The sequence below is a fragment of the Crocuta crocuta genome, unplaced genomic scaffold (assembly GCF_008692635.1).
Source record: "Crocuta crocuta isolate KB4526 unplaced genomic scaffold, BGI_CrCroc_1.0 scaffold102, whole genome shotgun sequence".
Taxonomy (NCBI): Eukaryota; Metazoa; Chordata; class Mammalia; order Carnivora; family Hyaenidae; genus Crocuta; species Crocuta crocuta.
The window spans coordinates 3959559-3976046 of record NW_027530019.1 but is presented as its reverse complement, the minus strand read 5'-3'; the positions used below and the strand labels follow the sequence as shown (position 1 = coordinate 3976046).

General features: G+C 33.8%; 1 protein-coding gene across 3 annotated transcripts in view; it reads right to left on the bottom strand.

Moving 5' to 3' along the window:
• The window catches only part of TRPM7 (transient receptor potential cation channel subfamily M member 7), a 125834-nt gene that overhangs the window by 42432 nt on the left and 66914 nt on the right, over positions 1 to 16488 (bottom strand). For all 3 annotated transcript variants that reach the window (XM_077764410.1, XM_077764411.1, XM_077764413.1), the window contains exons 13-20: positions 13577 to 13630; positions 9717 to 9857; positions 9259 to 9393; positions 7616 to 7896; positions 6140 to 6368; positions 4895 to 5050; positions 4673 to 4816; positions 2336 to 2464 (exon numbers count right to left, since the gene is read on the bottom strand). In XM_077764410.1, the coding sequence (XP_077620536.1) occupies positions 2336 to 2464; positions 4673 to 4816; positions 4895 to 5050; positions 6140 to 6368; positions 7616 to 7896; positions 9259 to 9393; positions 9717 to 9857; positions 13577 to 13630 (1269 nt within the window). The remainder of the gene's footprint in view (positions 1 to 2335; positions 2465 to 4672; positions 4817 to 4894; positions 5051 to 6139; positions 6369 to 7615; positions 7897 to 9258; positions 9394 to 9716; positions 9858 to 13576; positions 13631 to 16488) is intronic.

Sequence of the window (16488 nt, the reverse complement as noted above, 5' to 3'; positions counted from 1 at the left end):
TAGCATTCAATTATACTATCACAGAATTTTAAATCTTTTAATATTTCAAAGTATTTTTTTAAATTGAAGTATGGTTAACACATTACATTAGCTTCAGGTGTACAACAGTGATTCAAAAACTCTATACCTTATGCTATGTTCACAAGTGTAGCTACCACTGGTCACCACACAATGCTATTACAATACCAATGACTATATTCCAACTACGCTGTACATTTCAGCTCCAACACTTATTCCTTCCATAACTAGAAGAAGGCTGTACTTCCTACCCCCTTCACTCATTTTGCCAATCTCTTCTCTCCTCCTCCACCATCACTTTGTTCTCTGTATTTATAGGTCTGTTTTTGTGTTTGTTTGCTTTCTTTTTTAGATCTCATATATAAGTGAAATTATACAGTATTTGTCATTGGGTATTTGTCAAAGTACATTTGATTATCTTGGCATTTGATAATGTATTTGACCACTAAAACAATTCAGTAAGATATCAGAGACAGATACTTCTTGTCCTCATTCATATTAGTATGTATAAACCCACAAATAAATGACCTATTCAATCAAGGTCATCTTACTAATAAGTTGAAAATCTTAAATTAGAACACAGTTCTCTAGAAAGTGAGATACTTCTGAAAATTGTTTTATTTTTCATCAAAACAACAGAATAGCCTAGTAGAATCTTCCAAAGTTGTCTTATTTGCAGAAAGTAAACAACTCAGTGGTTTAAGTACCTGTACTTATCTCTTCCCTTAAATATAAAAATTAAAAAATTTTTGTGTGTGTGTGGGGAATGGTAATATATTTACAACTTCAAAATCATAGTGTATATAAAAGTAAGTACTGAAAGGGCACTTGGGTGGCTCAATCGGTTAAGCGTTTGACTTTGGCTCGGGTCATGATCTCGTGGTTCATGAGTTTGAGCGCCACATGGGACTCTCTGCTGTCAGGATGGAGCCTGCTTCAGATTCTCTGTGCCCTCCCTCTCTATGCTCCTTCCTGGCTTGTGCTTGCTCTCTCTCTCGCTCTCTCTCTCTCTCAAAAATAAACAAACATTAAAAAAAAAATGAGTATTGAAAAGTCTCCTGTCCACTCTTGTTCCTCAGCCAATTAACTTCCCTTCCAATTAGAGGAAACCACTGTTACTATAATCTCATGAATCCTTATAGAACTGTTTTATGAATAGGCATTTAAAAAATTCTTTGCAACCTACTTTTATCATTTTTCAAACATGTTGGTAAAACAGCAGATTTCATAAATATATAAACCATGGCACTCAGAGGAATTAAAACTACATAATAACCTATTTAATAAGATTAATTCCTATAATATCTAAATGGAAGGGAAGTATAATGCTTCCTATTTACTTCTGTAATATCATGTATTCTCTAAACCTAAAGCACAAGTAATTCAGAGGTACTTAAATCAGTGTGTTATAAAACTATACTTATGCAGTTACTACCGTGAATAAAAAGTATAAACATTTAAGGAAAAAATACTTATTTTTCAAAATCAAGATGTAAGAAAATTTACAAGTTAAACTGAAAACTGTGATTGGGGCACCTAGGTGGCTCAGTTGGTTAACCATTTGACTTTGGCTCAGGTCATAATCTTGCAGCTTGTGGGTCTGAACCCCATATAGGGCTCTGCATTGATAGCTCAGAGCCTGGAGCCTCCTTCAGATTCTCTGTCTTCCATTCTCTCTGTCCTCCCCTATTTGCACTCTGTCTCTCTCTCTCTCTCTCAAAAATAAATAAACATTAAAAAAAATAAAATAAACTGAAAACTGACAGACACAGAGATCTAAATCTAAATGACAGTTCAATGGGCAATTCAGCACACTTCAGTAGGAAATGTGGTATTAACAGCAAAGCAAAAATCTATTCATAATTTACCTACCTGATTGGCTATATGTGTAGTTAATACTTTCTGAAGAGTAACAGCATAAATGTTGAGAAAATAAAACATAGGCTACATTTCTGAGACATACCACTATCTTTGTGATTGTGACAAAGTTAACATACTGATCTCTATTCCTTTTTAAGTAGACTTTCTGCCCAGTACAGAGCCCAAAGTGGGGCCTTGAACTCATGATCCTGAGATCAAAACCTGAACTGAGATCAAGAGTCAGACATTTAATCAACTGAGCCAGCCAGATAGCCCTACTGATTTCTATTCTTATGCCACAATTTTTAGACAGTAAAAATAAAATGTTTTATACTTCTATAATGTCATCACCTGTTGAAATTATGAATAACACATACACATACCCATATGCATCACAAAAAACAAAACACCTTCCACACACACAGTAAGTTACTGGCAGAAAAAACTAAAGACATACCTCACGGACTTTCTCAATAGCATAGGTAAAAATATAAGCAATAACAATCCATTCTTGAACTGAAGGTAATCGTTCCATTTGTACAAGAACCACAAATGTATAAAGCATCAGAAATCCTAAGTATGCCAACTAATAAAAAGAAAATACAAAATATAAATAATATTAATTACAAAGTAAAATGTTTTTACTATCAAAACTTTTAAACACACACAAAAAAAGAGAAGAAATGAACCTCTGTGAACTATCTCCCAGCTTCAATCAGTAAGTTTTAGAAGTAACTCTTTAGTGCGGACACTTTTTATCAATCAAAATGTAAATAGTTCCCAGAGTATAACTGTGTTGTTCTAGAATTTGATGACTTTTTAGTACTTCACACATGAAATATCTTATAATACAAGATTTCTGTTCTCAGCATAGTTCACAGAACTCCATTTAACTTATACCTATATATTAAATATACTACAGAACTTCATCACTATCATCACCAAAAAACACATACTAGCTGCTTCCTTCTTCCCCAAACCAAACAGTATTCCCAGAAATACAACTGGTATTTTCTTAACCCCTAGTCACTGGGGTTGAATCCCAAGAAATGAAAACAGATATGAAAAGCATTTTCCTGGCGCACAGCGGTGGCTCAGATAGTTAAGCATCCAACTCTTGGTTTTGGCTCAGGTCATGATCTCATGGTTCATGGGACTGAGGCCTACACTGGGATCTGCCCTGACTTGATGGCATGGAGAGCCTACCTGGGATTCTCTCCCTCCCTCTCTCTGCCCTTCCCTGATAGCATGTATACCCTCTCTCTGTCTCAAAAAAAAAAAAAAAAGCATTTTCCCTAGGTAAGGGAACAACCCACTTTTGATACTCTTAACAGAAAAGATTATGGAGAAGTGACAAGATCTATGTAAAACAACCTCTGAAAAGTCATTTCATTTTGGAGGAAAACCAAAACTCAGGTGACCCTTGAACAACTGTATTTAAGAATCCTCACATCACTCTCCTTGCCTCTACCAGTGTTAAAAATAAGCCATAATTGTGATTAAAGATATGGCAGGGTAGGGAAGTAAACTCCAATAAATAACAAGAAAGAGAAATCTCCATTTGGCCACCAGGCTGTCCATTTTTATTTTATTTTTCTTAATGTTGTATGTATTTTTGAGAGAGAGCATGAGTGAGCGGGGGTGGGGCAGAGAGAGAGGAGAAAACAGAATCTGAAGCAAGCTCCAGGCTCTGAGCTGTCAGTACACAGCCCGACATGGAGATCGAACTCATGAACCGTGAGATCATGACCTGAGCCAAAGTCAGATGCTTAACTGACTGAGGCACTCAGGTGCCTCAGGCTGTCCATTTTTAAATAGTCATTCACATGAATGCAAATGTGATGAAAATGAAAAACAATAAAATAACAAAATATACAATTTAAGAATTTTTCTGGGAAAGGGAATAAAAACTCATTCACTCAACCCATGGTTAAAAGTTGGGGTTAATCTCATGTGTTTCTTCAGGTGAGTCCCTTCCCTATGGACATGTTTATCTAGGAGAAAAAAACTGTTCTTTCAGAAATCAAGAGAAAAGCCAATTATGTGTTAGATAATAAAACATGTACCATAATAGGTCTAAGGAAATAAGCCGATAAATACAACTAAAGAATGATCTAGATTACTTTTGACCTTCAAATTAACACTGCAAAAAGATTCATTTCAAAAAGTATACACATTCTCTGCAAAATCCTATAGCATAAAGACATGTCTTTGTGACATACTGAGACAGTGTCTCTTCTGGTTAATTTTTACCAATTTTTCTAGCGGACAATTAGTATTTGATACCCACTTAACAAAGGCATATATGGTTATCACATTTTTGCTTAGAAATTTCTAATTTCAATCAGATCTAAGATTTGTCAGTGTTTATCATTTTTTATGATGGCAACTGAGATAAAACTAAGTTAAACTTGTGCTCTTTTAAATGGAAAACGGCTGGGGCGCCTGGGTGACTTAGTCGGTTAAGCGTCCGACTTTCGCTCAGGTCATGATCTCGCGGTTCGTGGGTTCGAGCCCCGCGTCGGGCTCTGTGCTGACTGCCAGCTCAGAGCCTGGAGCCTGTTTCAGTCTGTGACTCCCTCTCTCTCTGACCCTCCCCTGCTCACGCTGTCTCTCTCTCTCTCTCCTAGAAATAAATAAAAAACATTAAAAAATTAAAAAAAAAAATAAATGGAAAACGGCTTGTCAGTAATCTAAGTTATATCAAAGTTAATATGGACTTTAGACAAAAGGTGCCCTAAAGCCTAGCCTTTAAAAATGTTGTGTTCATACAATTTAGAAACATACAACATACCGTATTAAACCAGAATTTTACAATTGGTGCATGATAAAAGGCATAAAACTTGCGTGTAATGGGAAGTTTTTTTGATTTTATTTGTATCTCCATTTCATTCTTTCCTTCATTACTATCCAGTATTCTTACTTCTTTAAACACTTCCTAAAATAAAAATTAACACTTATCATACATTTATTCATCAAAAATTTATATTCACTTAAAGATATTTTTCTTCCTTACCATGGGAATCTCTTCTGCTATGTTCTGAAAGTTGTTTTCGCTATCTTCCATTGTCATTTGATGGGCATCTTGAGATTGTGGAATATGAGACATTTCTGCCTTTGTTTTATATTCTAGCATTAATATGGCAGGCGGAACTAAAATGCTTAATATGACCTAAAAGTTTTAGAAAAATGTAAGTTTACATTTTAAAATTAATGATCTTCAAGAATAAAAAGAATAAAAAGCTATTAAATATCTTGATTAGTTAGCCAGTTTGCCCGTTAGTATAGGGAAAAAAACTCAAACATCATTTTTTACTTACATATTATATTTAAAGAGGCCCAGGCTGAATTATTTTAAGGAGTAACAAAGCATATAAGTATTATGATATGATAATATAGAAAAAATTTAATAATTATAGATGTGTCCTTTAAAAAAATAAGTTTATAATCTGTTCATAAAATTCATTTTTGTTTAAAAAGAAGTTAAGCCTTAGGAAATTGTTACGTACATAATTTTATCCTGAATCTCACTGCAAGTATTCCATGTCATAACATGATTACTCAGCTTGTGCCTCTATAAACAAACAGGTTGATTTGTAAAACTTTATGTATTACCTGCAAATATCCTAAAGCACAAAGAAATTATAATTGCGTATCAGGGTTTCTATTGGTTAATCTTTCACCATTATTTTTATTAGATGATCAGTATTTGTTATCCACTTACAATGGTTAAACTACTTGCCTGATTTCTGCCTTCTACATTTCTGTACCTTATTCAAGATATAAGATAATGAAAAGGAAAATTTAAAGTAGTATCTCTCACTGTGATGAAACCAAAGTACCAGTCAACATTTTATCCAAATTCTAATCATAAAAACTAGGTATATACAATATACTTCAAGTAAATTAAAAGTAACAAATTATTAAGTCAGGTCCTGAACTTAAGAATTTGGAAATTATCTTTTCATAAAGAAGCAACTTTTCTTCATGGCTGCTCAGGGCTGTGAAATCCAACACTTCCATTTGTCACCCTCAGGCCTCTGGCTCAGAGGCAATAATCATTATATGTTACACCTGAAAAGGATTCAGAGTGAAGACCAGGAGGAAAAAAGAGGCCAATTCATGCCATTTGAGATAAAATGCCAATACTGCCACCCCCACCACCCTCAAAAATCAAGGCATTTTACTATATATCTGGGCTAATTCCTCTGTTCTGTTTATCTAATCACACACTTTAGATCAAATTGTTTCTAAGTTATACCTTGTACCAGGAATTCTTCCTCATATTCAGCCTTCCCATCCACATATCAGATAACAACATTTGTGTACATGTGTGGGCTACAAAGGGTCTAAGTCTTGAAGAAACTGCTAACTTGAGGCAGGTGGAATTACTCCAGTTTTTCAGTTCATAAGTGAGCAATTTCATAGCCATGGTTTCATCTTGTCTGAAGGACTGTTCCAATAATTCGACTGCTAGTTGACCAAAATCACTATCAAAAGATAAAAGCCAAAACATTCACACTATCAAACTGCAATTTTAAATATTATTCTTAAATAACTTCCTAACATGTTCCAATTTTTAATATTTTCACACACACAATCAGGGAACTATAAGGCATTAGAATCACAGTAGCTCTATGTTTTCAGATATCTACTAATACATGGATATCACAAAATAGTAAAATATGTCACATTAAGAACAAGTCTGAAAACAGGGCGCTTGGGTGGCTCAGTCAGTTAAGCGTCTGACTTCAGCTCAAGTCATGATCTCACGGTTCGTGGGTTTGAGCCCCGCGTCGGGCTGTGTGCTGACAGCTCAGAGCCTGGAGCCTGTTTCAGATTCTGTGTCTTCCTCTCTCTCTGACCCTCCCCTGTTCATGCTGTCTGTCTGTCTCTCTCTCTCTCAGAAATAAATAAAACATTAAAAAAAAAAAAAAAAGAACAAGTCTGAAAAGGTGACTCTAAAGCACTTTCCCCTCATCTTGGAAATAAACCTACAGTTTCACAGGAAACCCAAACTGACAATGTTCAGATGCTCTGTTCAAAAAGTCATTACCTACATAGTATTTCAAACAGAGAAAGAGGTTGGTGCTCAGTAGAGAGAAAGAATAATGTGAATAGGGACTAACATAAATCATGAAAAACATCTGAACCTTAGATACCCAGTAAGCAATCCTAAGATCCCTGCTTGTTATTTTCAGTATAACTCTTACTCTCTTCCAAAGACAGTCCATTTTGGCAGAGGGAGGTCCTATTTTCTATCATGAAGTTTCCTATGAAGTATCTTTTCAGCTTAGTATTCTATTATTCCTATAAGTGTAAAGTTCTGTGAACTGTTTTACTCTTCCTTATATGTAGTTCCACCTTCTGAAATGCCCTTCCAGTTGAATTCATTTCCTTAGAACACAGCTCAAACCTCACTTTCTTCCTTTCCTTACCACTTCAAACGAAAGTTTTCCTAATCAAATTAATTGCTAGTGTCTGCATTTAATAAACTGACTTATGGATTTCTTCTTTCTTGCCAAAATATTTAACTCTTGCATTGTAAACAATATAATAAACCTCTTTTTTCATGCATCAACAGCAGTTTCCTTTTGGATTTTAAAAGATAACAAATACATTTTAATTGTACCAATAAAATTATACATATATATACCCATATAGTGCATGACACTATAACACCCATTTAAACATGATCTTGATGTATTTTTAAATGAAATGATAAAATATAACTTACTTAGAATACTGTTTCAATTCTTCTGAAGTATCATCTACAAGATCACTCTGCTTTGCTTCATATGCCATTGAACGATAGATCTTACAGGCAACTAATGCTTTAGCCATTGATTCTTCACCATGTTGCCATAAAAAACGGGCCATGACCTGCCTCTTCATAAGGCAAGCCCAAATTAACAGTTCATTAAGTGGATAAGGAAAGCGCTTGGTTTCTGGATCATCAATATCTACAATTTCATCTTTGGCTCTTTTCTTCTTTCCTTCTTCCACAGCTGTATCAATCTTCAAGGGAAAACAGATGTCTAAGATTCATTATAATAAGGCCATATGATGTTAATCTCAGAATTTTATAAAATTTTATATACTTAATTTTATTATAGCTCAAATTTTATAGAAATGGTATTTCTAAAAAAAATGTCTTTGCATCAATAGACACGTTTCCAAAGACGACATCCAGATGGCTAACAAACATATAAAAAATGCTCAACATCACTCATCATCAGAGAAATACAAATCAAAACCACACTGAGATACCACCTCACACCTGTCAGAACGGCTAACATTAACAACTCAGGTAACAAGAGATGTTGGTGAGGAGCAGACAAAGGGGTAACCTTTTGCACTGCTGGTGGGAATGCTAACTGGTGCAGCCACTCCCATTAACAGTATGGAGGTTCCTCAAAAAATTAAAAATAAAACAACTACCACCTGGCAGTTGCAGAACTAGGTATTTATTCAAAGGATACAAAAATGCTGATTCGAAAGGGGTACATGCACCCCAATATTTACAATACCACTTTCAAGAATAGCCAAAGTATGGAAAGACTCCAAATGTTCATCAAGTGATGGATAAAGAAAATGTTGTATATATATTTAATGGAATACTACTTAGCAATAAAAAAGAATGAAATCTTGCCATTTACAATAATGTGGCTGGAACTAGAGTGTATTATGCCAAGCGAAGTAAGTCAGAGAAATATAAATATCATATAATTTCATTCATATGTGGAATTTAAGATACAAAACAGATGAACATAAGGGAAGGGAAGGAAAAATAATATAAAAACAGAGAGGGAGACAAACCAGAAGAGACTCTTAAATACAGAGAACAGACTGAGGGTTGCTGGCAGGATGTTGGATGGGGGAAAGGGCTAAAGGGGTAAAGGGCATTAAGGAGGACATTGGTTGGGATAAGCACTGGGTATTATATGTAAGTGATGAATCAATAAATTCTATTCCTGAATGAATGAATGAATAATCAAAAATTGTTTTTATAATACAGTTTTCCTAAATTTAAGGGCTTAAATGTTTCAACTAAGTTTCTGATAAAACTTAATTTTAAGGAAAGAAAAGCTTGGATAAGACACTTTGTCTTGCATGTTGCTAATTATGTTAAAGTGGAATAAGAGGAGGCAGTTTAGCATTTATCAAAATATTTAAAATTTTTCATTATTATAGCTAAATACAAAAATTTAATAGAATTGTTAATTCATAACAAATATCTTTTTGTATATAGGAAAATAATCAAAGATATATCAACAAACAAAAGTTGATTCTTACTAAAACAAGTAATTTTTTGTTTCATAAATACTAGTAAATTAGATAGAATAAAATTCAGAAAGGGTAGTATTTATGCAAACATACCTTTGGTCGATAGGGTTGTGCTGTTTTAATGAAATGATTGTGTCTCATTTTTTCCTTTTTATCTGCCCTATTGCCAAAAGATTCATGACTCTTGCGCAACTGAGGGGTGCTGCTGGAGGTATTTCGGCCAGACCTCTGGAAATGAAAGCTTCTTAGTTTTTACAGATTTAAATATACTGATATGCTGTAAAAATTCAAGAATCAATTCATATATAGATACAAATATGTAAATATACATATACATGTATAAATGCGTGTGTATGCACACATAAAAAATGATTTGTTTTAGATTTCGATTACAAAATATTTCTATGTATTATGGATGAAAATACCATTTTTAAGACAATGTTACTTCCACTGTTCTAAGATTTAGTAGCTTTAAAGTATATGAATTTTTGTGAGTTTTTAACTTACAAAGTGTATAAAGTACATATATAAACCCTCCCAATAATACATACCCGGTTATTTCCACCAAGACTATTATAAATTAATCGAAAACGTTTCCGAGTGTAGGTGCATCTGTAAGTTCCTCCCATAAGATATTCAATAACAAGTCCTATATCAATTAGGGTGATCTTATATCCTGGAGGAAGATTTCCCTGGAAACAAAACATTAGTTTTTAATAGACAGGATATTGCTCAATATTTCCATGCATGCCTAAAAAGAAACCTACTCTCCAAAATGACAAATGTTTACTTGTAACTGGAAGCTGGGGTTGCCAGCAGCTATCTTTGCAGAAGGGAGTAACTTGGTCCACCATTTCCTTCTGTAAGAAGAGAGAATTCTGAAGTTGTGAAGTCACAAGCTGTGCTCAGGACAGAAGTATGGCTTATAGCAGCAGATCTCTTATGTTTCTACTACCCTAATATTTCACACATTGAGGCACAGGAACTGCTAGGAGCCAAGTATTCCATTTTCACTGTGGCACATATCATAAATTGCATTTTTCTGCAAAAATAATGCTATAAATGTTAATTATGTTTCCAAATAGGCCCATAAGTAGTTAGAAGTATTTTTTAGCCAAAATTATATTGGCTATATTACGGATTACACAAGTTTTTATAGCCTCATCTAAGATTTAAACTAAACACTTAACACTGTTTAGAACTAAGACTTCATTTCCCTAGAGTATCAATTTACAAATAAACTTCTGGAACATGAGCCATTTGTGAGTTTGGAAAGACTGCCTGTTCAGAATCAAGTATTTGGTTAATCTCATTAAATAATCTTAAAAGGGTTTAATCATAAGGTGATTTACATATTATCAACTAATTCTGCCCTCTTACCATCACCATTCTTTCAATTTCCCTAATTACCATCTCATAAACTTAGTACTTTAAAAAATGTTAATACCTTTTATAATTTGGTTTCATCTGTGAAGTTTTAAATTTCTAGATATTTATATTCTTTAAATCTGATTTAAAAATTAATAAAAAATATTTTCATCTTAAGTGCAAGATTTTTCTTGTCTTGAACAACCTCAAAATATACTTTATGAACAAGGATGTCATGTGTGATATTTTTAGTTTTAATTTATTTTTGAAGAGAGAGCATATGAGCACATGAGGGAGGGGCAGAGAGAGAGAGAGGGAAAGAGAGAGAGACAGGGAAAGAGAATCCGAAGTAGGCTCTGCCCAGCTCAAGCCCAACACTGGGATTGATCTCACCACCTGAAATCATGACCTGAGGCGAAATCAAGAGTTGGAAGCTTTTTTAAAAAAATGTTATTTATTTAGTTTTGAGAGAGACAGAGAGATCATGTAAGTGGGAGTAGGGCTGAGAGAGAGAAAGAGAGAATCCCAAGCAGGCTCAACACTATCAGTGCAGAGCCCAATGCAGGGCTCGAACTAACCAACCATGTGATCATGACCTGAACTGAAATGAAGAGTGGGACGCTTAATCAACTGAACCATCTAGACGCCCCCATCAAATTAAAAAAACAAAACAAAAACTAAAGTGGTGCCCAGATGGCTCAGTCTGACTCTTGGTTTCAGCTCAGGTCATGATCCATGGGTTGTGGGATCGAGCCCTGAATATTCTCTCTCCTTCTCTGTCACTTCCCCACTTGCACTTTCTCTCTCTCAAAATAAATAAACTCAAGTAAGTAAATAAAAATTTGACAAGGGTGCCTGGGTAGCCACTTCAGTTGGTTAAGCATCTGACTCTCAATTTCAGCTCAGGTCATGATCTCACAGTTCACAGGATTGAGCCCCACATAGGGCTCTATGCTGAGCATAGAGCCTGCTTGGGATTCTCTCTCTCCCTCCTTCTCTGCCCCTGACCCACTCATTAACAAAACTAAATAAATCAACATTAACAAAATTTAAAAAAAAAAAAAAACTTTCACAAATGCCATTATGATATATGGTCCCACTTAAATGGGAAATAAAATTAAGGAAAATAATGTGAATTATCTAAAAAAATAATAAGCAATTTCTCAAACTATGCAAATAATACAACACTCAACTTATTAATTTGAATCGAGAATAGTCAATTATGGCTTCACTTTAGGATTTTTCACTTACAGAAATAAAAAAATTTGGCTTATTTAGTATAACCATCAATGTAAAGATAGTATATATCAAATCTCATATTTGTTTCTAGAATTAACAACTACAGTTCTTTCTGCTAACCACATAAGTAAATCATAACACAAGTATATTTTAGAAACTCCTGGACTGACACCTGGGTGGCTAAGTCAGTTAAGTATCTGTCATGATCTTGCAGCTCATGAGTTCGAGCCTGTGTCCAGCTCTGTGCTGATAGCTCAGAGCCTGGAGCCTGTTTCGGATTCTGTTACTCCAAATCTGTCTCCCTCTGCCTCTACTCAGTTTGTGCTCTTTCTGTGTCTCTCAAAAATAAATAAATATTAGAAACCCATGGACTGAAGTTCTCTCCCATCACTCAAGCTTTCTAGGAAGAAAATTTTAAAAAGCTTTAATTATTCTAACAACAACAAAACAAAACAATGTGAAATGTCCAAAATAGGCAAATTTAGACATATAGAAAGTAGATTAACAGTTGCCAAGGGTAGGAGAAGAGACAGGAAATAGACGAGGAAACAGGAATGAGGAGTGACTGCAAATGGGTACAGGATCAGTCTAAAATTAGACTGTAGGAGTGGCCTGGGTGGCTCAGTTGGTTAAGCAGCTGACTCCTGTTTTCTGCTAGATCATGATCTCACAATTCGTGAGTTCAAGCCCCTACTGGGCTTTGTGCCAACAGCACAAAGTCCGCTTGGGATTCTCTCCCTTTCTCTCTACCCCTTCCCTGCTCATGCTCTGTCTGCTTCTCTCAAAATAAATAAACTTTAAAAAATTTTTAAAAAATTGATTGTAGTCACAGTTGCCCAACTGTGAATTATGAACATTCTGAATGAATTTTATGACATGCAAAAAAACCGAATTGAAGAAAAAACTATTTTCAAGTATAAGAGAGTCTAAGTTTTTCCTATGGGATGCTAGTTTAGTATTAAATAAGTGACAAAACACAAAAAATGAACACAGAAAATGACATTTCTATTTTAATTTTTTAGTTTTTTAATAGTACACTTACATATACTAACAGAAGTTTGAAAAATTCTAGAAAACATTTTAGTTTAGAAACTACAAAAATATTTCAGTTAATTAAATGAATACCTTTTCATCTAGGAAAATAAAACTATTGGATACCAATATTTTAAATGACTAGAAAATTTTTAACAGATGTCTAAAACTATTAATTCACAAAGAAAGAATCCCAATGGAAGAGAAGGGGAATATTTAGTACATCAAGTTTAGTCCCAACAGAATGGCTTTAAACCATACAACAGTGCTATGTATTCCATAATGACCAATACTGAATATTAAGAAAGAAAGCATGTACACATGAACATGAATATTCCAGCACTTTTGGCAAACTCTGCCATGAAGATCACCATCCAGTGTTTCCCTCAATGTCTTTATTCAAAGTCTGTTAGAGTCTCAGGAAATAAATTTCTTATGAACACAGACAAAGAAGATACGTTTTACCAATGATCTTCCTTTTGGAACAATGAGCATTATGAAATTCATCATACTCTATCTCAGATAACTAGAAGCTCAGAAAACTTGATATCAAACTTGGTTTAGTATCATTAACTTTCCTTTTTTCTTGACTTCTGATGCATTATGCTTTTTACTTCTATTACCACAAATGTTGCCCTTATTTTACTTTGTCCTAAAAACTGTCACTTTATTGCTATTTTTGAGATGTACATTACTTAAATGTGTTTTAGGAATAGATGAAGTATAATCAAAATTTTAAATTGCATTTTCAAAAACAAAAATAATCTCTTACCTGTTTGACATCCCGAACAAGATGAAATAGCATTGGATTAGTTGGACCTTGTTTCTTTAAAGAGAAAAAAATCAGAGCAAACTATTACTTTTCTTCTAAAATAATTTCACAACTTCTCTTTTTGTTACTTACTGAACTTTATTAACCTTCTTGCCCAAATTATATTGTTTTTCAGTTAAATAAGTTCTGTTCATAAAATGGAGCAAAGAAAAAGATAGCCATTTTGTACCTTCATTAAGGTACATATTTATCATATTTACCTTCATTAAGATATATAAGTTATGTTCTTATGTTTTACTTATGCAGAACACAAATTTATAATCATGCAAACATTGTAAATTTCACAACTGTATCTTTAATCTACACTTCTTCCATTTATAATGTAGCTGTATACTCTCTTCTTGTTAAAATGTACCTCATTTCTGTCACTAAATCAAGCTGCATCAATACTTTAAATATTTTGGGTGCAAACTTTTAAAATTTATACATGTTATCTTAATTTCCACCTAAGGAAGTTAAAATGGAATACTTATATCCATAAGTATCTTATCATCTTACTTCCATTTATGTATACTATTAAATAAAAACAAATGTCATTTTTACAGTAATCTTACTCTGATGGTATTCTGTATTCTGAAAAAATACCCAGTGTGTATGTCCCCCGTCAAGGCTGAGGTAAATGAATCAAAAATTTATCCTAAACTTTCTAGGTAGTGCTCTGATCCATCTGAAACGTACTACAGTGAAAATACTTATTTATTTTGAGAGAAGGAAAGAGCATGCGTCGGGGAGGGGCAGAGAGAGAAAGGTGGGACGAGAGAGAGAATCCCAAGAAAGCTCTGTGATGAAAGGTTTGTGTGGTGCTCAAACCCACGAACTGTGAGACCGTGACCTGAACTGAACACAAGGGTCAGACGCTTAATAATCTGAGCCAATCAGGTGCCCCCGACAATATTTTCTTGATTTTAAAATTCTATATAATATCTAAAGATAACTGTAATTAATACTGTGTATATTGTGTATTTAGCCTTACTTTTTTGCTTTCTTTTTACAGTATTTTTTAAAGTTTATTTGAGAGATGAGAGAGAGGGGGAGGGGCAAAGAGAGAGAGGGACAGAGCCCTAACTAAGGAGGCTCCACATTGTTAGCGCAGAGCCTGATGCAGGGCTCAAATTCATAAACCATGAGATCGAGACCTGAGCCAGTCAGACATTTAACCAACTGAGCCACTACCCCTCTTTTTACTACTTAATCTATCCACTAAGGAGCTAAGTTTTCTCTGGCAATTCTTCCTTGTATGTTAATTTTTAAAAATACAAAGTATTTCATATTTTTTAAGTATTAGCAAGTTCCGTTGTATTTTCTCTAATAGTATATAATCATACAGAAATGCAACATTTAGAATTCTATTTTATCTTAATCCATTACTGTTTATACATTATATTAACTACTTAGTATATAGGAAATATATTTTAATACAGCAGTTTTCAAAGTGTGGTCCAATTTCCCCTGATGGCCCCCAAGACTTTTTCAAAAGGTTCAAGAGATCAAAAGTATTTTCAGAATCATGTTAAGATATTTGCATTCTTTCACTCTCATTCTCTCAGTGATTAGTATTTTCCAGAGGTTGCTTGATATATATCATAAGATTAAATTCAAAAGCAAATATGAGAATCCAGCTGTCTTCTATGAAGCTAGATATTAAAGAGATTTGTAAAACAGTATATCTATTCTATTGTCTTCACTAATTTTTTTCTCAAATAATGTTTTTGTGTTAACATGTAATGGATTTATTGTTATGTAAACACAAACTAATATTTTCAAAAGTTCTTGGTTTTACATTCTATAATACGGTAAGTATCAACAAACATAAACAAACCCTCTTGAGAACACTCTTTTAAGTTCCCAATTTTTATGTAATAGGACACTCATACCCAAAAGTTTGACAGCCACTACTTTATCACATTATATAATCCCTTAACCTTACAAATCTTATCAGTAATTGATGCTGAAAAGCAATTATTATCTTAATAATTTGAATTATACATTTAAAAAATTACTTGCCTTGCTAAAAAAATAACTTTTTATTGTTTTATATCTGGTTTATATTTCATGGTTTATATTTCAAGGATACACCTTCAGCACAATGAATAACCCTTTTAATTTTTATATTTGTTCACTAGAAACAGTTGATCATCAAAGTTCAATGTAACTGTGCTAGACATTATTAAAGATAAAAAATGGGGGGAAATAATTTTATAATCCCTATTCAAAACAAATTTATAATCCACAGGGGAAGATATAATTGTCCTCAACTAACTGTCAATTGGCCCCATGGAGGCAGAGGCATGGCATTTGAACTATGTTAATAATGAATAAAATCCCAGTAAATAGAGTAGTTGACAGAAAAAAACACATGCAGTGTGTAAGCAAAAACTGCTTTTTTGTTAAGTTTATGTTTTTGAGAAAGAGTAGGAAGACAACATAACAAACATTTATGGGAAGGTGGGGGTGGGAATAAAAGGCTACGTGGAAGAGCTAGGACAAAATTTCAAAAACTGGAGAGCTCTGAAAATCAAGCAAAGGATTTGGGTATTACTTTATACACACTGGGGAGCTATCAAAAAAAAGTTTTTTATTTAAATTTTATTGAAATGTTAGTTAAAATACCTTACAAAATTGGTTTCAGGAGAATTCAGTGATTGATCACTTACATACCACACCCAGTGCTCATCATAAGTGCCCTCCTTAGCACCCATCACTTATCTAGCCTATCTTCCACCCACTTCCCTCTGTCAACCTATAGTTTGTTATCTATTAATGAGAGTCCCTTGTGGTTTGTTCCCTCTCTTCTCTTCCCTTTCTTTTCACTTTTATTAATCTGTTTGGTTTCTTAAATTCCACATATAAGT